This window comes from Manacus vitellinus, unplaced genomic scaffold (assembly GCF_001715985.3).
Source record: "Manacus vitellinus isolate BGI_N305 unplaced genomic scaffold, ASM171598v3 scaffold_13_pilon, whole genome shotgun sequence".
Classification (NCBI taxonomy): Eukaryota; Metazoa; Chordata; class Aves; order Passeriformes; family Pipridae; genus Manacus; species Manacus vitellinus.
In genome coordinates this window covers 14,695,273-14,722,732 of record NW_021938999.1, presented here as the reverse complement: position 1 = coordinate 14,722,732, position 27,460 = coordinate 14,695,273, and the positions used below count along the sequence as shown (strand labels likewise).

The window sequence follows — 27,460 nt, the reverse complement described above, 5'->3', positions numbered from 1 at the left end:
ATGATAATTTGATTAGCATGAATTATACAAAAGATTTGCAGTATTAAAAATAGTTCCTGTGTCTATGCAGCAGGAAATTCAGTGGTCATTTTAAATCGTGCTCATTGGTTATAACAGAAAGCAACGGAGCATAAAAAAGGTCACAACATCTGTTCAAGATATATAAGCTATACAGACGTTCAAAACAGAGGGAAAAATCTGTTGTGTTATCCATATAAGCAGTCTGTTTTGCTGTTGCTTTTTATATAACTCTATATTCTCTGCATGAGTTTTTATAAAATAGGCTTGTGTAGGTGTTCAACATGTACAGAACTGAGAATTTTATTCTTTCTGTTCTGGAACTGTACCCCCCTACACAGGGGGTTAGCAGAACAATCAGATCCCATTTTTCTGTGGTATCTTCACATGGAGACATTTATCACAGAATTTCAGGTTTATTCTTTTTTCCCCTAACACTGACACAAATGTTCGCGTAAGTAAGACTCTGCTTGCAAAGGAGATATTGGCAAAGGTGGCATTCATTCACCTCCCAGGTTGAGAGGAGGAACACAGTGAGATGTTTTCATGTATGAAACTGTAAAAGGCTGCTCGTTACAAGACCTAGGACAGGTAAGGTCTGTCTGTCTGAGCCTTTTGGAATTGCACTCTTTCTCACATCTAATACTGATAAGGAACTCAAAGTTTTTTTAATACGCTGTGTGTCTTCTTTCAGAGGTGGATGCTTTAAGGGATTTTGTTGTGAAACCATTAGACTTTCTTTTAACTTCCTTGAAAAATTCTAATAGTGTGTGTCAAACTCTGTTTCTGCACAGAAGTAATTACCGACTGCCAGCTCTGGTGTTCCCTCGAGCATTAAGTAGAAAGTGGCATGAACTTACTTGAATTGCTAAATATTGTTTTCACAGGATTTCTGGCAGCAAAATCTTGATAATTTCCATCCTCAGTATCCACCTCATATTTAGGGTGTTAAATGAATGTTCTGTATGTATTATGAGGTATTTTCTTGTTAGTCAGCGTAACACCCACTGATGATTTCAGGATTCAGAAAGACCCCTCCACCCACACAGCACAGTCTGAAAGGAGCCCTTGGCACTGCTGTGTGTCAGCCTGAGCTGCTCTGGGCCCTCAGAGACCGCAGGAACTCCTCAACATCCTCGTGGGGATCTTTGCCCTGCAGGATGATGAGTAATGCTGTGATACAAACTGCTCTCTTACAATAGCAAGTGAAATTACAACCACACGACTGTAAAGCTCGTGATTTAGTGATGCTGAAGCCTGCTCTCCTATGCAAAGTTATTTACCCTCATGTAATTTGAAATGCCTATTCCAAATTCTTGACTAGTTCTCATGCTGTTAACCACAGCAACATACTGTGCATCAGGCTAAACCAAGGTATAGATATTGTCTTCCCATTTACCAATGCCCTGCATGCCATGAGGTCACACAGGATCAAAAATTTACTCAGGATCCTGATAAGGTTATATATCCCACACTGGGATTGCTCACTGCTATAGCTGTACAATATTGTACTTAAATTCTAATTGGAGTAAGCAAGTTCGACTCTGTGCCTACAAGTATGATTGCAGTCATACTTTTGTGTTTTAGTCCAGATACATGCATGGAGACCTGCATAGGCATATTTCTGTATGATGTACATATAAATTTCAAAGGCTTAAGTGCAAATTGTACAGAAAAGAGCCAAAGGTGGAATAGGGTGCCAATGGGGAGGACCTGAAACAGAAGAATTAGTTGTAGTTTTCACTCCTTTGAAGTACCGTAACTCCTTGACTATATACCTTCCTTCTTCCCCCTCTCTCATGTCTGAAGGATTAAAGTACACAGAAACTCTCTTCAAATGTGCAGTGCTTTATGCTTAGCCTTCAACTTTCTAAATGACCTCTCCCAGAGATACATGGATTTTAAAAATATTAATTTTGATTAAACATTATCTGCAAACTATTAGCAAATGCCTTTGTTTATTAACCAGGCAATGACTATTAATCAGAGGAAGACCTAGAGTTCTCTTATGCAGCAAAAGTTACTTAAAATACTGGTAAATTAAACAACATATACTTTTATATCACCACAGCTATGTCACTACAGCAGTAGTGGATATTCATCTAGATGCCATATTTGTTTTGCTGGCTAGTTTCTTTCTATTTCTTTGTTTCTTTTTATTTCTTCCTTTTGTCTCTTTCTGCTCTCCCCTTCTCCCTCCCCTTCTCTTCCTTATTGAAAGTACCAAAATGCTGAGTCGTTTTGTTTGCTATACTTGCTACATAAACACAGGAAGAGAGTATATTAAAAAACAAAACAACCCTCAGTAAAGCTCACATGGGGAGTCAGATCTCTCCAAGAGAACAGCCAGTTGACCAGGTGGCAGTGGGAGTCTCTGTTGCATCCATCCTTTCAGTAGCATCTTCAACTGAATTGTTGTGTTGCTGCATACTTACCAGCCAGCTGGCCTGTGGTCCTGGGTGACCACAACAGCGTATCCACTGTCTCTGATTACCTCACAGTATGTACAAAACAGCCTCTATCTTAGCTATGCACAAATAGCTGTCCTGTGTGATCATTTATGCACAGGCAGGAACATTTTCTACAGATGTTTTAAATTATCTACGTGCAGTTTAGTCAGTTCAGCAGCAGGAGCTGCCTGAAGAGATGCTGAAACACAGGTTATCCTCTTAGGGAATTAATCAACACATCTTCAGTATACAATTAGTGTATCTTAACTGGAGTGTGCATAGCAGAAGCTACATAGGGAAATGTCCCAAACTGTCCACAATTCCCACTTGGAGAATTCCTGTAACTGTTGACCAGCTGCTTTGCTGGGAAACTGGCCAGTGCTTCAGCCCATCATCTCCTCTCATCTCATCTCACTGGAATTCCTGGGCCAACCGGTGCATTAATGATTCAGTGTGCTGGGTCAGCCCAGATAACCAGTTATACCACGGTTGTAACAGTAGGACAAGCTGGAATTTCATCCTAATATCACCACTATAATTTGAATTCCACAGGTCTCATCACTGTCTTACCGTACTGCCAGTTATTATCCAGAAATTGTTACTTTATGGGTATCAGTAGTAAGAGTAGTCCCAAATATTTTAAAATTAAGGCTGCATCACTACATGTTATATACACACACACATTGGGTTTATTTGCTCTCTTGATTAATAAAAACTGGCTCTGAGGTACAGATGCCTTTGATGCCTCTTACATAATGTGACATAATTTTGCACACAAAAGCATATACTGCAAATTTTGGCATGTGAATGAGGTGTTTAAGGAATGAGGAACTGAGCCAAAATTCTAATTGCAAGAGAATAGTAGCTCTTGCTAGAATGGAAAATAAATGTATACTTGTTCAAGGGCCTCTCTCTTGAAGGTTATTGTTTCTTTATCATATGCCACCATCTAGAACTCACAACTCTTCAAGGTATGCAATGTCCCCTCCTCAGGCTGACAAGTGTGAGGGAATTGCCAGGGATTTTCTCTGCAAAGTTTGACTAATAATTTGCAATTAAAAAAAAAAAAAAAGAGTTGGCATCATGGTTATGCTGAGTTGCCAAAGCAATGACAGCAGCGATCAGTGAATGATAATATAGCAGTGTTTTACGCTCCAGAAACTCATTGTTTGTTTTCACTGAGAGTCCCTTGTTCCTGTTGCATCCTTTAGCAAAGCAGCAGAAGGGCTGTTTTATGCTGCCAGAATTTTCCCTTCTGTTTTTTAACGTACCATCCATCATTATGTTTGAAAAAGTGAATTAAGGACATGGCTACTGAAGGTAATGAAAGCACTGGTAATACCTTTGGAAATGTTGCAAAGATAACTTACGTTGTGTTATTCCTGATCAGAAAGCTGTTTAGGCACGCTCAGGGTGACATATTTCAATATGTCTTTAGGTACTAGTGCACTCAGTCAAAGGTAATTTTTGCTGCTTTACCTCACTTTGTCTGAGTCACCAGCAATTCTTCCTTTTTGAAAGTAGGGATGTTCTGTGTTTCCAGGGAGAAAAACGTACCTTTGTGCAGCCAGACTGTCCGTGTGGTGGAATATCCTCTTCAATTCTGACACAAAAAAAAAAAAAGACAAAGAAACAATTCAGAAAAAAATCTGTGAACTTTATAGTGGAGTAAAGAAGAGTCCCTAATCTCCACTTCAGCAGTGATGTCAGTGACATTCTAAGAGGATGACAGGGTAGCTGTAACACTACACGTATCAGGCATGTCTTATTCTCTCCATAAGGATTACTGATTCCTGCAAACAACACTACACTTCTGCATTATGCCAGCTCATGGGGTGCTTATCCTGAGAGAAAGAGAATTCAAAGGGTTTTCCTATATCAAGACTTCACTGCTGCAGATAGTTTCTAAATGAACAACCCTATATATCTAGGTTTCTTTCTCCTGCCAGTTAAGCAGTCAGTTCTTACAGCAAAATAATCAAGTGAAATGAATGTATGATTACTAATCAATTAAAAACACATTAAATATAGTCACAGTCTGTGTTGAATGTGATATAGTAGTCAAAGATAGAGAGTGAGAACTGTAACCCACCTCTTGTCCTCATACTCTTAGAGGATTACTTATCCTATTTCTTTCATTTAATGTTGCGAAGAACTGAGATAACACTTTACACAAAAGAGCAATACCCTCCTCTAACATTCTCTTGTCACTGGGGAAGGATTTAATCCCTAATTAGTGGCCATCATTCCCTCAAACACTTGCTCCTTATCAGAGACATGGCACAGAAGGTAAAACCCATAAACAGAAAGGGACTGAGCTGCTACAACCAGGCAACCTCAGAGGTTTTCCTGGGAAGTCATATGGTAGGAAATGACGACAGGACTGGAAATAGAAGGAAGGAGAGATGTCTGTTGATGTCTTAATAGCAATTTTAGAAAGAACTCAGTAACATTAAACTTTTCTAAATTAAAAAAAAAATAAAATTAAACCACAAACAATTTTTTCTGTTTGTTAGAAATATTTTGTTGAGATACAGACCATATATTACATGTTTCTTCAGGTCACCAATGCAAAAAAAAATGTTCCTTGTGGATTGGTAGGGTTCTCTGAGGTTCTGATTGTCTCATAACATCATTGCACCAGCTAATTGAGGTGCAGTATTTGTCAAGTGAAGTCTCTGTTCTTCAATTTCTATGTTTCTGATTTTTTTTTTCACTTTAGCATCGTTTACAGGTAATATGCACTCAATGCCTGCATGCTTGTTTGCTGATTTAGTTCAGTAAAAAGAAATTGGAGGAGGGAGGCTGTCAGCAAGATTTTCAATGTATAATCTAAAGTTAGCCAGAAAGTGTTCTCGTTCTTGAAGAAATCTGTTCATCAAGAAAGGGAGTGAAACTGGCATTAGACAGTCAAGGCTGATGAAGCCAAAGCTGTCCAAGATAGACACCCCCAAATGACGTGAAATTACTCCCAACACACAAAATAAGAAATCAGCCCCCACACTTGGTCACTTCAATACACTTTTTTCTAAGAGATACAATTTAAGAAGGCAAAAGTGTAAGATATAGCAAAGGGCTAATCTGCATGTTAGATTAGAAATTGTATTTTTGTTTTCTGTGAAAATGTTTTAATTTTGCTGCTTGATGATGCCTTGGAAAGTGGTAGTCATTAGCTTGAGAATATAATAAGTAAAACATATATTTTATACATTAAAAGACTAAAAATTTCTCTAATTTGACAGCTTCTTCTAGGGGGTAGAAAAAAAGTTATCATACCATTCTCTTGAAAGAGAATTGAGGACTAAAGTGTTTAAAGGAAAAAGCTATGCAGGTAAATAAATTACCTTTGTCCCTGAAATAAAAAACCTGCATTTGAAAGAATTAATGTCAACAAACAGCAAGCTGACTAGCAAATTATTATGCACTTAATTCATATGCTGCGTTTTCAATTTTTTACTAATCAAATTACAGTAAGAAATATTAATTTTGTGTGAGACATCAAATGAGTATATCACAAATAAGATGTGACATAAGAAATCTTATGACATTTATGCCTACTCTTCAAAAAAACAAAAAGCAACTAAAAATCATTTTTTCAACTCCTCAGCTCTTAAATGTGGAAAAATTATTTGTCTATGATGCTTCCTTCTTACATTATTTTAGTACCCTAAACTGGGTACAACAGAAGTAAAGAACTAAGTAGTCACTAAATTGTGATATGCCAGCAGTGCATCATGCATGTTAATCCTTTTTCTCTGATGACTGGATTTCCTGATACTCTGGAGGAAACATCAATGAAATCTATTCAACTTTTCCCTCTCATTGAGAAGAACATTAATAAAAAGCTTTGAGCTAAAAGAAACTACTGTAGCATTAAAAATATCACAAAGATAGATTTTTTTTTTTAGCAAAACCATGAACGACTGGCTTACATATTGCCTGAACAGATCAAAGTTTGTCTTTTGTGGTAGATTCATCCTCATAAAATTCCTTAAAGTTTTGTGATACTGGACTGAAATTGCAATATTGCAGTAAGCTGAGAGAGACTCCAGACGTTAGGCATTTCCATACATTAACTTTTACCCTGGAATGGGGATGTAAAGGTCTGGATGTCTGGGCAACTGGATGAGTAAAAAACTGGTTAGATGGTTGGGTTTTGAGGGCAGTGGTTAATGGGCTGTGCTTTTCCTGGAGGCAGGTAACAAGTAGGGTATCACAGAAGACCCTGTTGTGGGACCATCTTTATCAGTGACATGGAGGAAGTCATGGAGCACATTCTTGTAGCATTTGCAGATAACATCAAACTGGGGGAATATCCTTGAGGTTACCCTTCAGAGGGACCAAGGCAGGATGGAGGATTGGGCCAACAGAAATTTTAAGCTGAACAAGGACAGCTGCCAATCTTGTACCTGGAAAGAGCAAGCCCTGGTCAGTGGTGCAAGCTGGGGACTGACTGGCTGGGGAACAGGTCTGTGGAAGAGGCCCCTGGGGGAGGTCTCTGCTGACAGCACATCATGCCCCTTGGCAGTAAAGGTGTACCACAGCATCCTGGGCTGTGATACCAGGAGCATGCCAGTAACAAAGACTGACTGTCCCCTTCTACTCAGTACATTCCAGGCTGTGTCTAGATACTGTGTTCAGTGTTGTGCCCTCCCCACACAAGCAAGACACTGATGAAGAGGAGAGAGAGTACAGCAGAGGGACATCAAGGTGGTTGGAGGCTGCAGCAGCCGCTCTGAGAGCAGCAGCTGAGGGAGAGGGTTTGTTCAACCTCAAGAAGAGCCGTTTTCTGAGGGGTCTTATCAACAAGAGGGAGCCAGGCTCTTCACAGAGACACGTGACAGGAGGACGAGAGGCAATGGGAATAAGATAAAACAGGAGAGATTACTACTAGATAAAGGAAATCTCTTTTTTCCCCACTTAGCTATAACTATGTGCAAATCTAAGGTATTTAGTGATTTTTTAAAAAGTCCTTCCGTTTTAGAACAGGAAAAAGATTGTATGTGTTTAGATACAGGCCTGCTCACTAAATAAAGCTGTGTGGGCAAGAACATAGTGACAAAGGGAGAGAAAATTCAGAACAGATGGAGAAGGGTGTGGATCACATTTTGAGTAATGCAGTCCCGATGACAAGACCAATGCTGAGTGGTCTTTCTAGTCATTGCTAAAATGTCTCGAGGTGCTCCAGAGTCTAAGTTTAGAGTGAGTAAGGTCACTGTGTCTGTATTTATGTTTATGTTCAAGAAAACGATGTCAATGTTGGCATGTCTTACCTTGGGATTGCATCAGCACCCCACATAGATAGCATGAACTATTGCCCAGTAGGTGATACGAGAGTGACATTTCTGTTTCCTCTTAACCCTTTCTTCCAGTTTACCAGCTTCATAAAAATAATTTATAATAGATACAACCTTTGTGCTCCTCAAATATCAGCACCATGATTACTAGAGAAGTAAGGAAAAGTGGAGAGGAATGTATTTCTTGTTTTCTTCTTAGCATGACTGTAAGTTGCACAAGTCTACGCAGCACCCTGGACAAAATTTTTAGCAGGTGTAATTGTTTATCACTTTTTACTGCTGATAGCAAATTTTTCCCAAATTTAGTAAATGTAAGCACAGTCTTATTAGGTCAGACATAAGGTTTGTTTAACCCTTCATCGTGGCTCAAACAGAAGGTATTTAAGAATATAGACCGGGACAAACACAGTGCAATATTCTAACAGCTTCCAGTAGTCTGTGATTCAACCACTTTGAGAAGCAGTGATTGTTTTTTTGCATTGAATGCAGAACAATGTTTTTTCCTAAAGTAATATATAATATAAAATTTTATATATGTATTTATATAATACATAAAAGGAATACTTATGTTAATTATGTTGCTGTTTCTTAAATACCAAGGCTGATACAAATGAGTGAGTTCAAAACTAACATTTTAAACAAGGAAGTTCAGTTGTAAGTCAGTGGCATCTATTGAGTCATTGGTGTCTATCAGTAAACACAGATGAAACTCAGTGCCTACAGGGTTTTTTACAGTTTTAAAGATACAGTCTATCATAGATGACACCATAGATTATGATGTGACAGATCATCCAAAAAGAAGAGACCTGTGTCTTGTTTTCAAGTAGATGTGATTAATACTCCAAGATGCTAATTCATAAAACACTTTATGATCCTTCAGGAGGATAACCAGTGTGCAAATCAGCATGAAGCAGATTTGCAGCTGATATGAATCATCACTGTGCTATTAAAACAACTGTAATATATCTGAATTTCATTGGCTCATGATTTGACTTCATGTCTATTTTATGCCTTAATTGCCAATGATCAAGAAGTGCAATAGCTGAGTAGGCTAAATCATGTTTCCAGGAAACAACTTCATTTAAGCTAATTTTTTTTAGAAGTACCAAAACAATTCTCCTGAACACAATCTGTACCTATCTAGACCAACCCAAACTCTAATATGGATCATCATGTGATGTATTGAATTGCATAGAAATCATAATGAAAATAAAAATGTAGTCTGGATTTTATTATACACATTATTTTTTCCTGCTGCCTTCCACGTGCCTGAGCTAATTTGGTTTTGTTTGCTTTTTCATGCTTCCTTTCTGTCTGTCCTCCAGACTTTAGAGACTGCTTTGTCACAGCTATGATAACTAAATGAAGAGCTTGCATTTCTTCATGGTACTTTTAACTCTGAACTCTCCAAGAGAAGAGATGGCTGTTTTTTCTATGGCTGACACATCTGTTCCATACAGACAATGGAACATGGTGTAAAATTGTTCTGGCAGATAAGGGCCTACCAGCACCCTGGCTTATGTATTGTCTAGATAAGGCTAGAAGAGGACTGTGGAGATAATGTCTAGTAAATGAACACAGGAGGAAGTTATGTTCTGTCTCCATTCACAGCCAAATAGTGTTGGAAGAGTTCATATTGTTTGATTTGATTGATATGTTCTCATTGCTATAGCATGATACATTGGCATATTGCAAAATCTTTCATGACTCATGTCTCATTTTCATTCTTTATTGTCATGCATTTTTCTAACTGCTACCATTGCCCAAAAAAAGATCACCCTTGTCCTTCCTTCCTATAATTCATCATTTTTGGTCTGATTTTTTTTTTTAGGAAGTGATAAAAACCATTATTTTTAGATTTAAGAATATCTTCCATTTCAAACTACTTAGACACATGTTGCAGACCTGCATTTTGCATTTTAACCTCATTTCAATTTTTCCCATTTTACTTCTATTTGTAGTTTCAACTTCAAAGCACACAGTATCCAAAGATGGTAAAATGACCATGAGTTTACAGAAATAGTGACTTTCAGCTACCATATTGAAGGTTATACTTTTAGACTCCAAGAAATCCAAATCAGTAACATTTTTTAACATCTTTCTTAAAAGTTCAGTCACCTAAAAGTCTATTAAAAATTCATATAGCTCTATTTCTGACTGTGACAAAAGTCAAATTGCTGCTGATGCTCATACAGTTTCCTATTCCAGTTCACACAAACTCATGTGTGATTACTGAAAATCTGTTGTACATTCTAATTGCTTCTTGCTCATCTAATTAGACAGACAAATGGTTTCATACTTTGAAAAATTAGCCCAGAGGAAATATTTGCTTGAATTACCACATGAACAATGTTTGCACAGAGCTTCTGAGTCAGGTACGAGAATTCTCCTGCATGTGTTGAAGTTGTTGCTACTGCATGGGACTTATATAATAATTAAACAAAATCAGTCCGTGCTTTTGGTGCTGGAATTTTATTTTTGTAAGAGAAAACATCCCTGGAAAATTATGTTCAGTTCTGTGTAAAAACAGGGCCACAAACACCAGCAAAAGCCTGCTGGGTCTGCAGTAGCTGAGTTTTTCTCTGCTCTTTTTTTCCTTTTTTTTTTTCCTTTAACTTTTGTCTTATGTAACGGGTTATTGGCACTTGTTTGGAAAGGCAAGTCTAATCATTGCTGATATGCTGAAATAGTTCCAGGAAATCTAGGCTGTTTAGACTCTAATGGCTATAATGGAGCTGCTCAGCAAAGTAGTAAAAGGACGGTAAGATTTCATGAGCTTCACTGTGACCAGAATAACAGCAACAGATTGGCAACAATCTGATCTTTATTATCTCTATAAGGGATAAAAAAGACCAAATTGCAATTGAAGAGCTCAGGTTATGGTTGGCCTATTCCAGCAAAGTAAATTATGGTCTTTCTGCTGTGTTACTACTGTGACACAATGAAATGTACAAGGGGACAGGATTTCATAGTGGTCTGAGACACAGTGAACTACACCAGTTCAAAATAAACAAATCTAATAGGACAGAAAGTATCTCATGGTGCAATTAAGAAAAAAAGAGTGATGAATTTTTAAAAAACTTTTGCAGTGATGCTTGCCAGGTCACCAGTGACAGAACTGATAAGTGTCAATGTGTTGTTCACTACTCATATATAATTTTTATATGTGTATATATATATATATATATATAATATATATATACATATTATGAATATGCATCACTGAAACAACCTGTGATGTCTGGAAGGATATGAAATGACAAGTGAAATTCCTTTTGAAAGTTACAAAGTAGGTTATTTGCCAAAAAGCAAAAAAGCTAATGGCCATTCAATATTTTTTCTAAGTATAGATTTCTCTCAAAATCAACTCTGCAATTATTAAACACTTGAAATCTTCATTAGCATAGAATAGAATAGAATAACTTCAGTTGGAAGGGACCTACAACAATTATCTGGTCCAGCTGCTGAGCAATTCAGGGTGGAACAAAAGTTTTAAGGGCATTGTGTCAATTAAGGGCATTGTCTAAATGCCTCTTAAACACTGACAGACTTGGGGCATTGACCACCTCTCAAGGAAAGCTGTTCTGGTCTTTGACCACCTTCTCAGTCTAAACCTCCCCTGGTACAGCTTTGAACAATTCCCACAAGTCCTATTACTGGATAACAGGGAGAAGATCTCAGCACTTCCTTCTCCGCTTCCCCTCCTCAGGAAGCTGTAGAGAGCAATGGGGTCATCTCTCACAACCTCTTCTCCAAACCTGATGAACCCAAACCTTCAGATACTCCTCATAGGACATTCCTTCCAGCACTTTCACCAGCTTTGTTGCCCTTCTTTGGACACATTCAAGCACATCTTTTTCAAATTGTGGGGCCCAGAACTGTGTGCAGTACTCAAGGTGAGGCTGCACCAATGCTGAACAGAGTAGGATAATCACTCTTTTGACCAGCTGGTGATGCTGTGTTTGGTGGACCACAGGACAGGGTTGGCCCCCTTGGCTGCCTGGGCACACTGCTGACTCACATGGAGCTGCTGCTGACTAGCACCCTCAGATCTCTCTCTGCAGGGCTGATCTACAGTCTCCCCATTTATACTTGTGCCCAGTGTTTAGTTATAGGCTACTACATTTCCACTAGGTAAATTTCATCCCATTAATCATAGCCCAATGCTCCAATCTGCCTTGATTTCTCTGAAAAAGCTCTTGTTCTTCAAGGGAGTCAACAGCACTTCCTATTTTTTTGTCACCAGCAAACTTGCTAATGGTGCATTCAACTCCTGCATCCAGACCCTTTGCACATATATTTACCAGAACTGGCCCTAGAACTGATTCCTGAGGAACACCACTGGTGACTGGTCACCAGCCAGACGTAGCCTCATTCACCACAACCCTTTCAGCTCTGCTGTACATCAGTTTGTCACCAAGCACAATGTGAACCCACTCATCCCACACCTGGACAGCTTGTCCATAAGGATGCTGTGAGGGCTGGTATCAAAAGCCACAGTAAAATCCAGAAAAACTTCATCCACCACTTTTCTTTCATTTACTGGGCAGGTGACCTAAAGCTTCAAAGTTTGTATGTTCAGCTGTATAAATCAGTGGCTCACAAGCTAACTGGAATGATTTAGTATTCATATTTATTTTTTTCTGTTTATCAAAGTATAAAACCAATTTAGTTGCATGATCTATCTTGTTGGGGTTTGGGTTATGGTGGTTTTGGGTAATTGGTTTTGGTTATTTGTTTTTTTTTTTTAGCTTAGCATGCTGCATCTTAAAGCTTTAGTTAAGATTAGATGGGAGAATAGGATCACAGCCTTGGGACATCAGTAAAAACAGTTGCAATTAATTAGCAGTCTTCCTTTGAAGGATTCTAAAAAGCACTGGATCTTAAATGTATAAAATCCCCTTTGAAGAGATGTTTTCCTGAAGATATTTTTCATGGAAATCAATACTCATAATTCAGAAAAGTACCCTCTCTTATTCAAAGCACAGTGATTTGCTTTCTGATGCTAACTGGTCTCGTATCTTCTAAAGAAGAAAACAGTAGTTCATTAGTTTCAAAATCTCAGTTTGAAAGATGAATGTCTGGTAATATCAAAATAGCCTGAGAGATGGAAATTAAGACTCAAAAGTGTAAAAAAATAAACAAAAAACAAGGGGAAAAAAGATCTGAGAAAGCATATGATGGATGATACTTTTAAACTATCTGCATTCAAGGTGATAAATTGAGCAATGTCATTTCAAACAGAAGTAGTAAGTTCAATATTTTCAATAGAAACAGTATAAACAGGCTCGAAATCCCGTCTTCACATTAGAAAATACAGCAAGAACCAAGAAATATTTCTTTGTCAGTCAATACAGAGCACTTAGAGCTCAGTGGGCAAAAAATAAGTCATTTGTTCTATCTACCAAGAATGAATGTTTCATAATTTAACTTAAAATATTTCTTCTAGTAATGGTTTTGCAACAAAGACACAGACGCAGACACACACACACACACGTCTGAGATTGTCCCTTAGCAAGCATACTATTACCTAATACATACTGTCAGTCTTACATTTGACTCTAAAACCAGAAAACATAAAATCACAAGCCCTTTCAAAATGTCTAGGAATAAAAATCTTTATATATTAGCACGGAGAATACTTTCTTTTATTAGCAGTAATATGGACAAACATCTTAGATTTGCAAAATCTAAACCAATATGTCAGCCATGATTTTCAAATTTGCCTAGCAAGACTATCCATATGATTGCCTCTGAAATCATGTGTACACTCATTTATATGACAAATAATATATATATGCTTCTCTGCCATTCTGTTACAAATAAGCTACCAGAGGTAGAGGTGCCAGTATAGTGTATCATGATAAAACCTTGACCCTGTGGACGTCCTCTCCTCTGTGATGAAAAGCATCCAGTCCTACTGATATATTGAAAATTCCATATGTTGACTGTGTGAGTTGAGAGTAAGATACTGTGTCCTTGCTTGTGTGTGTCGTATCCTAAGAATAGTTGTTTATTGGATTTGCTGACTTAATAGTTGCCGGTTGTGAGCCTCAGATCTCTAACATATTAATGACTGTTTCTGTAGGGTTTGATCTGTGCAGAGCAGCCCACATAAATTTCTAGGTCCTAAGAATGGACTTATGATTAAATGCTTTTGTAGGTGTACACGTTCACTTTATGCAATTTGCAGTGAAATAAGGTAGTTAATTTAAAATAACTATGCAGTTTGTTCCAATTACACTGAAAAATCATTCTCCTTTAATGAAAATTTTTGGAAAATGTCAAATTATGAGGAAAGCTGAGGCACAAAGGATATAGATTTAGCTAAACTGGGATAGAAAAACTAGTGGAAACTGTTTTGGTCAGAAACTCAATGTGGCAATCTTGTTTCTGAAATAAACTAAACACTAATAGCATTATGAGGAAAAAGCCTTACCTTAATCTGAAAAGATAAAGCTTTGCAAAGAGGTGGTGTGGTGACCTTCCTATAGCTGATTATTCTAATCACTCAGCAGGTTTGGCTTATTAAATAAATAAATTGAAAATTAATTATTTAACCATTATCATAAAGGTGGGTAAGTCAGCCTATATAGTCCCAGATCAAAGTGACAATCATCTCATATGAAATTTTCTTCAAAGAAGAAATTTGGTTTTCTAGTATGGGAAGTATTTTTAAAAAAAACACAAGACAGTACGAAAAATTAGCAATGCATAAGATTAACTTTATGATACTGTATTTTAAGCTTTTGTTTTCAGTCTCATTTTTTTGTAATAGGGAGATTAGGGATCTGCTTCTCTCCAGCCAAAATAATGACTGATGTAAATATTTTCATCTCTGTAATTTTTAAAAAAGGGAGAATATACAAGATTTGATGATGCTTTACACAGATTTATTGTAGGTTTTTCCCATTTTGTTAATTTGCACATCCTTAGATGTAAAAGATGTCAATTAAAAGCAAATAATTAAGAAAAATAATAGCATCTGCCAAGTATAGATTAGTGTAAAAATACATGCTTTGCTGCTTAGAAGAACAAGCTCGAGGATCTCTGTCAATGTCTCCACAATTATGTGATTCTAAAAGCTCAGCTATTATAATTTTTCAGCTAAATTGCATGCATGTTGTAGGCTAATGATAAAGCTATCCTTTGAATCCACACTTCACGTGGATTTCTAGCAATTTAATTCAATTTAATTAATACTGCAAATAGGCTGTCAGAAGAAGATAGTTTTAGCTTCAATGTAATTTTTGGTGAATCAGTTATTTGTGTTATGTCAGTCATACAGTAGTTACTCAAGAAGATCTGCCCAAAGTTAAGTCTCCAGGAAAGTGGCAGATGGAACTGCAGTTAACCTTGGTCTTCCAACCATAGCCAGAAGTTATTTGTGATACCTTCAGTGACCTCTGATGACCTGTGCTCTTCCTTTCTTTCCAGTGAATTATTCATTGTTTCATCTCTGTCTAAAGCTTTCTCTTCCTTTTGATCACAGGCAATGGACTGGGAATCCGAGTTGTAGGTGGGAAAGAAATTCCAGGGAGCAGTGGGGAAATTGGAGCTTACATCGCCAAGATCTTGCCTGGGGGCAATGCAGAGCAGACGGGGAAGTTAATAGAAGGTAAGAGAGATGCATCATCAAAAAATGGAACGATGGGAGTGTTGGGAGTTTTCTATAATACAGATTTTCTTTTGCACAACCTATGCAATCTTATGCAAGGAGTGAAGGCTGAACCTCCATGAGTCTTAAAGCAGAAAAGGACTGATAGAAAGTGATTTTATGACTTCTATAGCCAAAGGGAATTGCCATGATGAACAGTATTACATCATGTGTAACATGTGCCAACATGCTACCTGCTTCTGGGATAGGGTAATATGTCTGGAGTCCAACTGTATATCATGGCTGTATTTCACCAGCGTATATCATGGATGTGCTCTTTGGAAGATCTTTAATCTGGTTTGGTCATCTAAGTGTCTATATCTGAGATTACTTACATTTCTTAGTTACACAGGTAAAATAGACAACAGATCCAATTGTCTCGCAGTTACACACACTAACTTTTTTTTTTAGTTCCCTAAAGTCATACTTAATTGAATTTGTCTGACCTAATGTTAGTCCAGTTTAAGATCATCATTCAAACAGCCCCAACAGGCAACAGAGAGGAAGTATCTACAGAAGAGCGATTATTTCATCTAACATAGCCGTCTGTTTCAAGAATTAAAACTTTCTTTCACATTTTATTGACTTTAGGAAAACTACATTAAACTTCACATCATCTTTTAAGCAACTAAAGCCAGATGAAATGAATCTGACTTAGTTATCAATAAATTTTCCAGGATTATTGGAAATGTGATCATTCTGTCTATTAATTTATTTCTGTCTGTGAAGACACGAATGCTCCTTTCTTCTTATAGCCATTTTCTAGTTCCCTGTTTCATATCTGTATGCATCTGAAATGTCAGTCTATCTATGGGAAAAAATATAATACATTTGTTTCTAATTCATTCCCTAATTATTTTTATTTCTTTAATAAAGACAGCTATTCAGAGAAAAATAAAAAAAAGAAAGAAGATAAGTAGGAAGAATAGTTGTCAGGCAGAATTCAATTCACATAGATTTTCTGAATGGTAAATATGCAACAAAAGTCATGATTAAATCAAAAATACTTTGCAGATAGAAAAACGTAGTAAACTGATTAAAGAATGTATTTACAAGGAATAGTTTAATTATGTTGTGGGTTTTACAAAACAGTGTCACCTGCATTCACCCTGTGGCTTTTTACATCCTTGGTGTTTTCTTTGCCAATATTTTAATGAGATACATAAAAAAAAGTTCACACATCCCAATGTCAATGAAAATACATATCGACAGAAATATCTTGCTCTTTGGCCTATAGAATTGATTCTACCATTCTTATTTAATGGATATTATCTCACTCATCAAATGATAGAATGGTGTTATTTGTTGTGCACAAATGATGAAAGAATTGACCTTAATTTAGTGTGTTTTGAAGCAAGTATTTGTTTTGGCTCCCTCCATACAAAAAAGTAGGTCTTTCATAACAGCGCTAGATCATGCATGCAGTGTTTCAGTACCAAGCAAGTAAAGAGGAAAATGTGGTTATTCAACATTTCCCCAAGACTGGACATTTCAAGAAAGAGAATGAACAGTTACTGCTTCGAATTATCTGCAGTCTTGTGGTTTATGTTGCCAGGAATTTGTCTGGAAATTGAAGTTTAAAAAAGTTCTTCACTCACTGTATAGGTACATTTCAGCAGTGACCAAGAACATCTTGGATTTACAATAACTACTGACATAGAAATTTGCTTTTAAGTCTATTCATATAATGTATTTTGAAGGTTCATTCATATTTTATAGAAAGATGAATATGACGGTAAAAATATTTATTCCTTTGTTTCATTCTCCCATCATATGTTCAGTCATGTTTCTGATCTGACCTTTATAAAAGTATCCTAGACTTGGGTATGTTGGCATAAATCAACTCCATCAGAATCACTATATTTCATCTGTAGAATTTGTCCACACAATGTCTCGGAATATGTTTTAGTATTGATGTTTCAAATGTTCTGCCAGAGAGAAAAAATGCTTCCTGCAGAATGTACCTTTACTATGACATACAAGACAAACACTTCCTCTTACTGTCATTTACCTTTAAGTATTGCCTCTACTTTACTTTTTGTTATTTTAGGTGGCTATCACAGATCAACAAAGAATATTTTGCTACTTCACTGTGAGTTGTAGTTGATTTAGTGAAAATGTGGCTGGTGCCCATTTAACCTCTACCCTCCAGAAATGCTAAAATGCATTGAGGTCTTCAATCATACTCATATTGATCCGTGTAAATCCAGCCAGACTGCTGATCTTACCAACATTGCTGATATTGCGCCTGAAAACAGAGGCGCAATAGTCCTTCTTTTCTTTTTCAAGTGATTTGTTGTTTCTCACATCACAGACAGAATACATAAAGAAAACTTCTTATGTCTTTATCTCTAAATGCAATTACACATTAGATTTTTGTGTAGTAATCACGAGTCACTTTTCCTATTGAAAAACTCTGTGACTACAAGTTAGAGTATACACCTAATCATCAAGTAAGCATATACTAATGTAATTACAAGTTAATATCTTGACTCATTAGCCTTTCTAAGAACATGAGTCACTCTGAAAAATCCCATCAACTTAATTAATTCCTCTAATTCTAAAAACACTGGGTCAGGTCTGAAAATCCTATCAATAGCATAAGGAGCAAGGATGGATTTATTGTGGTTATGAAGGAAGCCAAACTCCTACCTGCTGTCTGTATCACTGCATATAAATAAACTACACACTTTAAAATACAGATAGCATTCCTATCCTTAGGGAATAGCAGTCCATAGAATTTCAGCCTATTTAGATAGTTTTGGAGGAGTCTTAGTGCTGAAAAAGTTTATTTATAGTTCTGACTGGCAAATACCAGTCTTCTTGGTTCTCTCACCTTGAATTGCTTTAGGATGACAAAAATATCTCTGATTCATCACTCACTGGCATAACAAAAACTGGAGGTGGAAGACTCATTCCACTGAGCTCATCAAGTGCAAGGACTGTGTCAATTTGATAGATGTGTCTGTGCTCCCTCTCGTGTTGACAGAAACAGTTCAGTTATATTCCACCTGGTGAATCTACTGAGTGAATGGCATTTCAGCCAGCATTTTTCAGAAACAGAAGAACCTAGAGTAAAGAGCAGAAATAAAATGTTAATGTGTGTGACCAATTGTTAAAAATTTGCTGGATGCTCTCAGCATTCCAGTTTTCTTATTGGACCATTTCAATAGGCTGAGTGGAGAGCCTGGGAACTGATGAACCACAGGTGTCTTTGTTCTGAATTTTCAATCATCCAGGCAAACTATGTTGCAATGGTTAGGCCATCTGATGTTGACCGAGATAAAGATATGCCCTGACTTTTCAGTCTCCTAGCAATTCTGGGAAACTTGCATGATCTAAAAGCTAATGGTGATCCTGATTTGTGGTGATCTTACTGCCTTTGCTAACACTCCACTCAACAGCAACCCTGACACTGGTCAGATTTTTGCTAACTTGCCTGTGTGCATGTTTATTTTTAATATGTATGCCTAATTTAAATATCTTCACAGGCTTAAAAACAGGAAAATCATATATAGTGAAGACAAAAACTCTCATTATTAAAAATGTTGAAATAGCACTCTCAGTTTCTCTTTTACAGCAAATATAATAATAAAATAGTTCTAACATAACTTGGAAGAATGCCACCTACCTTATGAGTCACAGACCTTCACTGCAAAATTTTAGAATATAAGGAGTCCATTCTAGCTAAAGATACATGCTATTCAATTCATTTGAATTTTGCATTTTATAATTTAATAAAAATATGCATGATACCAGGATATTTTTAAACTTCCCCATCCTGAAACTGGCTCAATAATGTTATAAGGAAAACTACCTGATGTATGTACAGACACTGAAAGATAATGACACCCTGTTAAAGCTGATAAGTAGGTCAGAGAAGAGAAAATGCACTGCTGTGTGAGGGTTCTGTGGTAGTTAATGGTGTCCTGCCCCTCAGTCCAATTCGTAAGCACTTGTTTTGATTTAGATTAGTAACCACTCTCCTCGGGATGCAAGATACATTGTTCCTGTGAGGGTCCTGTAAGAGCCACCTGCCCCCTGATGACAGGTTCAATAGTAAGTAAAAGCACATGCAATGTCCTCAGCACCAAACTATGAAGATTGACAATGAGTTCTTAAACGTACTCAGTATCTTTTAGACTTAGATTCATCTGCTAAGACACAGGTGGTCAGTTTTCTAAATTGGTTGGTTGCCTTTAGTTGTGCTGGAATTTCCCCAGGCCACATGCCAATTCCCCTCAGGAGAGTATTTTGAATGAGTGGGTCTTTACTGGGAATGCCAGAGCTCTCTTTCATCTTTAGAAAATTGTGCAATCTCAGAACTTTAAGATGCCTTTAGGAAATAAAACTGAAGTCTCCCCATTCCTCTTATCCCTACTTATTCATGTATCTTTTTCCTTCGTCTTTCAAAAATCTTACATATTCTTATATATTCAAGTGTCAAAATTTACTTTTGTAAGAAGACCTTTGGTGCACAGCTCACTCTCTCTAGTGCCCTAATGCGAGGACAAATAACATTAGAATCATTCCTCAAATTGAAACTAAGAACCTTCCTTTGGACTATTATGTGATGGCACAGCTTATCATCTCTTAGAGCCATGGACCATGGCCACAGTGTCAAAGAACACTTTATCACAAGTCTTAAGCCAGTGTGGGAAGAAGCATGTTCACTGCTTTCCACCATACAGCTTCCCACACCAGGAATGACACAGGAGATGAACAGGGTGTGCCAAAATATCATGCTATTACTGACAAAACAGAGCAACATCTAGACCAGTGGGATGTGATTTCCACACACAGCGAAATATGATAGGAGAGAGGAGAAAAAAGCTATTTGTATTACCCCCATGGACTTCAGAGTGCAGCTTAGTTCCCCACTCCCCACCTTCAGTTCTCTGACGAAGGAAGCAGACCCAGGAAGCCGTGTCAGAAGCCTGCCTTAACCAGAATGCTCTTCAACTCTCACCCATAGTGTGGACTTTGGCTTCTGACCTAGTTCACTTCCAGCATCCCATACACTCAGGCTTCATAATAGAAGAATGTATACTGAGAATATCTTCAAAGGCAGAGAATAAAAAATCAGGGCTCACTGGGGCTCTTGTCTATATGCATCCAAGTATCATTACCACACTTCTTCATTATTTCCATGACAGACAGTTAATAAAAAAGAAAATTATGATAAAGGTATAAGAAGATATATATGATGATGAAGAGTGTAGTGCTATTTTAGGTAAAAATCTACTACAAAATACCAATCAGTTGAACGCCGACTGAAAAAGGAGAGACTTAGAATTATGAGAGCCCTGTGTAGAAACTTTAAGTCTAGGGAAGCCTGCAACTGAAAGATGAAAGACAGACAGCAGGTTCATGGTATGTGAGTAATCCTTTGTGGACAAAATCTGCATTACCTGGAGAAAAAGAGTATTTTTGCTACCTACAGTGCTTCATCTGAGGAGAATGTAAATAAGTCTAATGAGCAGACTAGAGAAGAGATGGCGAATGTGGGTTTTCTAGTATAAATAAGATGGATCTGGCCATAAGCAATATTGGAGACAGGCTGCTGGAATATTAGTATCATCTGCAAAGTATTTTCTGAGTTCTGGGCAATGACAACTTTGAATACAGGCAGCTTTCTTACTCCTCCAGGTAAAAGTGCCAACTAGGTAGCTTCCAGAGCTTGTTTCACCTCTGCCATGCTCCAAGGATCTTTCCTTCATGTGTTTTCAGATCATAAGTTTTCAATCACAGCTTTTCAAGTTTTTAAGTACTTGTCATCTTAAAGCATGTTATTTAATAGCTTTGGAAACACAAAATGTATTGTAAGTCTTCTTAGAAGGGCAGGGGGACATGCAACTGGATTATTTACCAGTCAATGAAAGGATTATAAAGAAAGTGTTAACAGTTTTTCTGCAGGTTGTTTGAGATATTTTGGGGCTACTTTGAATAGCACCAAGTGCTGAATAACAAGATCAGACCATTTCAGAAGGTCTTTTACAAGGGCAATAACGTGTAATGGCTGTCCATCTTACCAAAGCTATCTCTTGTCATAGCGTAGATGTACTTTGCATGTTGCTTGGAAAACACAATGTGACTGGAATGGTCATGGGCACCTAAATAGTTGAAAAACCAAAAGAGAAGCAATAAGTCACTATCCTTCTTCCTACTCTTGTCACACTTCTCTCTTACCCCTGAGTTATAGATGGGTTCAAGGATAACGCTGACCGGTCTTGGTCATTTACCAGGAAGTGCAGTAGGCGCTGGATCTTCCGAGCTTTAAAAACTCTTTAGCGAGCACTACTTGCTGTTTAGCCAGCTAAAATTGGAAACATTGATCAGGGCATCACAGTGAAAAGAGATTTTCCAGTCCCCATGAAGCAAAGATAGTGAAGAACCAGCATCCCTTCTTGAGTCCCTCTGATAATTACACTTTTGGCAGAAAGTAGATTACGTGATGAAGCTGGAAAATGATGAAAAGAAATTAAAAGGAAGACAAGAAGAGAAGGAAAAATTCTAAAGAAAATGTGGATCAGGTCTCAAAAGAACAGAAATAGTCTTCCCATCCTGCACTTCCATTTTGCAGTTTGACTGCTTTAATTTATTACTGCGTTGGAGAAAACAAAGAATTTACTCTACCCTGCTCTCTGAGCATTAGTCTTAGTGATTTATTGGGCTGTCTATGGTTCTTCTGTGTGATCAAAAGAGAAGTGAGCTTGCTCTCAACATATCCTCTGGGCTACAGGCTCAGGTCTAACTGTCCCAGCAGAAACTGTCTTTATCAAAGTCAGTGTGCATAAAATAACAGGCAATACAATCACTGGGTTGTGAGCTTTGCCCTAGAGCTCTTTAGAAAGGACAATCGAAACAAACCCATAAATGCCCCCTATCATCTGTAAATCTTCACTTGCATAGTTGTGCTCCTCTCATCCATGTGTTATGTTCTGCATTGTACTTCTTTCACATAAATAATAAGTAATAAAATGTGTAATGTTGTTCTTGCTAAGTGTGGCAGTGGGCATTCAGCATATAAAAAATATTTAGAAATTATTTTTTAAAAGGGAAATTAAGTTAGCAGAAAGGGCACCCAACTTAGATGTTGCAATTAACCTCATACTGACAGAATGAGTAGGAAGGAAGACAGAAACCTTTCTCACACTGGTTTAGCAATTCCACTGACAGTGGTGTCAATTCTGTTCTTGATATGGCAGGAGTTGAGTTGTACTGAGGGTTTAGTTTGGCCATTTGCTAAGCTATGAGGTGAAATAAGAATCACCAGAATTAATGACAATTGTTTCAGCAGCTATGTGGCACTTACAGAAAGAAGTGGGAGACTAGCAGTATAAACAATTGGCTTGGAAATTTATGGGAGCTGGTTACTGTAACACTGTCCACAACTTTATTTACTTAATCTGTTTTGTGGCAGTTGAAACACACTTAGAAAATAATACTTTTCCTTGCTTCACAATATAGGGCATCTAGTTTATGGAGATTAATATTATGGTGTCAGAATGATACAACTTGGATTTTATAAGGATACTTCATCAGAAAACTTCTTCTATACCTCAAATACCACTTCCAGTGAGATAAACCAGGTAATATGGGTTTGTAATGTTTCTGCCCAAAACTGCTATTGATGTATATTTAATTTTCCTGCAATAAAAATCAACACTTAAAAAAGGTGTTAGAGAGTAACTTGGATCTAGTAGTTGAACAGTTGTAAAGACTGAGCTTTCAGGCTCTTTTTTATTTTATCTAAAGCAGAAGAGAAAACTTATGGAGCACTTATAAATTTTGTAATGCTGTGAGAAAGCAGCATGAAATTAATATGTATTATGACCAGTAAAAATATGGCCTCTTGCATAACATCAGTTACAGATTTTTTTTCATTCCTGCATTTAGCCTTGTTATGTGCCATATACTTAGTATGGTTTATACCTTTTTTATGATCAAGAATTCTGAAAATAACTTGAACAATTAATTATTGCTGAAAACCAATTTTACTGGAAAAGGCATGTCGTACAAATTGCACCAGGAAATTGGATTCCTAATAGCAAATAAATAGTTTCATCAAAATACCTCTATGGGGAGTTTTTGTTTAGTCTTAAATAGGTAAGTCTGATTTATAGAGACAAGCTAAATAACCTGGATGCTTCAAGCAGAGAGAAGATGCAAACACAGTGACCAGACATTCCAGAGGTAATGAAGTGGAGAACCATCACAAAGGTCAGGCTAAAAGCACTCATCAGATGGTTTATAACAGAAATTGTGGAAAATCACTGGTAAATGTCATTGGTGTCAGAACTAGCTTTCAATAACATTCCACTAAGATCATATTAGAAAGTATTACTAGCTATTGTAAAGTACTTTCATGGAGCTATACAATTAGTAATTATCAGGCACACTGCTTTGGACAGCAGTTATTTTTCAGGACCTTGACGAACAATTCCTGTTAGAAAGAATATCCAGCTACTTCCTGGAAAGAGTCCTCAGTGCTTCCAGAGAATGTGCCTGAAACCCTGTTTCTCTGAGCACAGCAGAAAGAGCAGCAGGCAGCACTGTCATCAGACTACCCACAGAGCTTTCCTCTTGGCTCCTGCTAACACCATGCAGCTCTCTGCTGTCCTCCAGGATCACACACATCATGAGTTCTTTGAGATTCTTCCTCAGACACTGACAGATACCACCTATCCATGTGGTCCAAATCTTCCCCTCTTACTCTTCTTGAAAGTTTCTTGCTATATTCTGATACTGCGAAGGAAGAAGAAATGTTGTAGTGTGTCGAACAGATGTAGGATGTGCTTTGCTTAAAGCAATATTTTAAGGTTCATTTGCCTTATAAAAGAGTTTCATTCCTTCTTCCATTATTTTTAGTATGATCTGTCCATTCTTACATCAGAGACATGGTTGCAGGCCAGGAATTACTATATTACTTTATAACACTATATTAAAATCAAATGGATGAGTATTTGTCAGAAAATGTAGGTATGTCCCCAATATGCACTGGCAGAGGTGACAAGAGGGCTTGTCACCTGGTTTGGCCTGGTTTGACCAACACTGGAGAGAAGAATACAGAGTGCAGAACCAGCTTGGCAGGCACAGAGAATCTCATCTATAGTGATGGGTTTAGTTACTGGTCCCAAGAAGTTCAAGGATAAAACTACAACTTTAGGCAAACAAAGGCAGTCTGTCTGGGATTGTAAGAGATAGATGAGGAGATTTGTTCTCTAGATCATGTTGTACTTGATATACAGGCAAATATCTCAAGCAAGGAGACACACAGACACTGTGCCTGCCCCTTTGCATAGCAGCTGCTGTGGGTGCTGAAAGGGAGTTGAATTTCAACTCGAAGCATCAAAAATATGTGCCTGTATTGCTCTGGTTTTTGTCTTCTGTTTTCAAGGGCCAACTTCTGTATAGCAGATTTACAAAGAAAACAGAAAATGTAAATCCTTCGGTACCTAAACTGAAGGCAATTCGTCTTACCAGTGGAAGTTATCAAACACACCCTCCTGTCTGCCTTGACAGTGTAGGGAACTTAGGTATTTCTTTTAGAACTGGCTCACTAACAACCTAAAATTTAGATGCTGCATGCTTACATTAGGTAAGATGTAGCACATCTCATAAAACAAAATTGGGAATTTCCTGTTGAATGTTTTTAAGGAATATCTATTTGGGCTCACATACGTGGGCATTCCTGAAGAAAAACCTTACTACAGCGTGAAAAAGCCTTTTGCATAACCACTGAACTGTGTTGTTTGATAGTGACTTCCCAGTGAACTGGGAAGCTAAAAATACTATAATTCGATTTCCAACTGTGCAGATTACTGTGGGCTGAAACTTGCAGACTAAAAGTCTGATGTGATTGCAGTGTGAAAAAAATCAAAGTGAGGGTCATCTTGAAGTGGAGGTTAAATAAAGCTATGCCCTTATGGACAATTTTCCCTGCCCTTGGACTCCAAAAAGTGTATTAAAACATTTTGTGTCTACATGTGGCAATTTTAACCTTCAATCCCATTCCTGAAGTCTGGATCTCCAAGAACATTACACCAGCCTGACCACTCCAAGGAGTGCTTTACTGATGTAAAACATAGCAAATATCCAGGGCCCAAGGCAAACTATCCCCAGTCAGGGTTTGTTCAGCTGAAAGTCAGGTGAACAAACAGCCACTGTCACTGACTCTCTTGGGGGTGGTGTGTTAGCTGTTTGCAAGGCACACTTCTCAGCAGTAAAGAGGATTACAGACAGCCCATTTTTCTACCTGTAAAACTAAGTACTGCAGCAAGCAGACTTTCTTTAGTCACTTGTTTTTTCAAAATATTTTCTAGATAGATGTATGCAAATTTAGTCTTCCAAGACCGTAAGGAACATTATTAACAATTCTTAACAATTTACTGTTAAGAAAGATGAACTAATGGAAGTGGATTATCAGAGTAGAACATTATCTGTCTTTTAGATGGCTTGGACACAAATTTGGAATGGTTTGTCACAGAACTCGGCTTCAGTGTTTTTGAAAGTGACATGGGCACATACACAAAGCGTCTCTTTTCTGTAGGTATCGAGTAACACACGGAGAGGAAATAGAGGTAAAAAAATGTTTCCTAAATTGCTTAAATTAAATCAACCAACCTCTGGACGTACTTAGGTTAAAAAATTTAGTTGTGTGATCAAGTTATTCTAGATTTTCCAAAGTTTTTTAAACAAATTCTGAAGCATCTGGTATGAACTGTTGTCAGAGGAGATGCTGAACTGGACTGTACTTTGCTCTGACCTAATCTGATCTGACACAGAGATTTTCTTATTCAACTGAAAGGGTAAAGAAACTCAAAGAAGGAAACAATAATTTTCTGCAATCAGTTTTGCAATAGTAAGTAAGAACATTCTTACAAAGTAAGAACATTATGTAAGTAAATACAAAAAATGTTTTAGAAGTCAACTTAAAGAAAGAAAAGCACTATGAGGACTTTCAAAAAAACCTGCAAAAAGGCTTTATTTCAAATTTCTTGAAGCATGTTCCATTCCAAAAACTCAATTAGATCATCCATAAGGTATGATTAGGAAAATCTTGGATAGGAGTCGTCAGGTTTTTTTGAGACAAAATGAACAGGTGATCATATAATTTGACAATAAACAGAGCAAAATGTTGATTAAAAAATGATTACTCTTTATCCAGGTTTGTAATTTTGATGATAGCATATGTTTGAGGCTTATCACATAAAATTAGATAGTTATGACTTCACATTTCTGTATGAAAAGCCTGAAAAAAAGCTACATTAAGTGTACTTGTAATTTAATAATGTAACTTAAAATTCGACTGCAGTTGAAGATATTGAATTGCAAATTATCTAAATTATTAGTGACTAAAGCTTGAAAACATTTAATCAAGCAGAAATTGAATCTCAAATTGTTATTTATGTTCCACATTCCAACGAAACAAAAACCTTTTGGGGAAAAAAATATTAAAAATCAAAATGTATTTTTGGATTTCATTTAAACCTTGGTGAAAGTGACTGATAACAGACCTTTTCGATCTTTGAACTGTTTCTAATTAAAAAAGAATAATTTGTTTCCTGAAATATTGCCTGAAAAGTAGGAAAGTATGCTGTCTTATGACTTCTGGAAAAATGGAATTATTCTTGATTTGGGTGGTTGTGGGGAATTGATTAGAAAATACAAGGCTTTGCAGACAACTGCATTCAACTCAGTAAGATAGCAATAATCATAAAGCTATTTCCTTTGGATGCTGGAGATCAGATTTCATGAGTGACACATGGTAGAATGAACATTTTTAGGTCAGCATGTACTGACATTTTCTTTTGCAGAAGCAAAGTAGAATGTAAAATGTAAAATACTTGAAGACAGAGAGATTTCAGACTGCCAACCTTGGTGTCTGGCAGACATGGGCAGATAGCAACCAAGCTCTCCAGGGTCTGAGCTCTGCTTAAATCTCTGAAAGGACACAATGTATGTGAAGTGGTTCACACTGCATTTAAAACATGTAGAATATTTCCAAGGCATCAAATATATAGTGTAGCTGATCC

General features: G+C 37.2%; 1 protein-coding gene across 1 annotated transcript in view; it reads left to right on the top strand.

The window, feature by feature from the left end:
- The window catches only part of PCLO (piccolo presynaptic cytomatrix protein), a 337,810-nt gene that overhangs the window by 197,791 nt on the left and 112,559 nt on the right, over window positions 1–27,460 (top strand). The window contains exon 10 of the mRNA XM_029958071.1: window positions 15,258–15,383. Within this exon, the coding sequence (XP_029813931.1) occupies window positions 15,258–15,383 (126 nt within the window). The remainder of the gene's footprint in view (window positions 1–15,257; window positions 15,384–27,460) is intronic.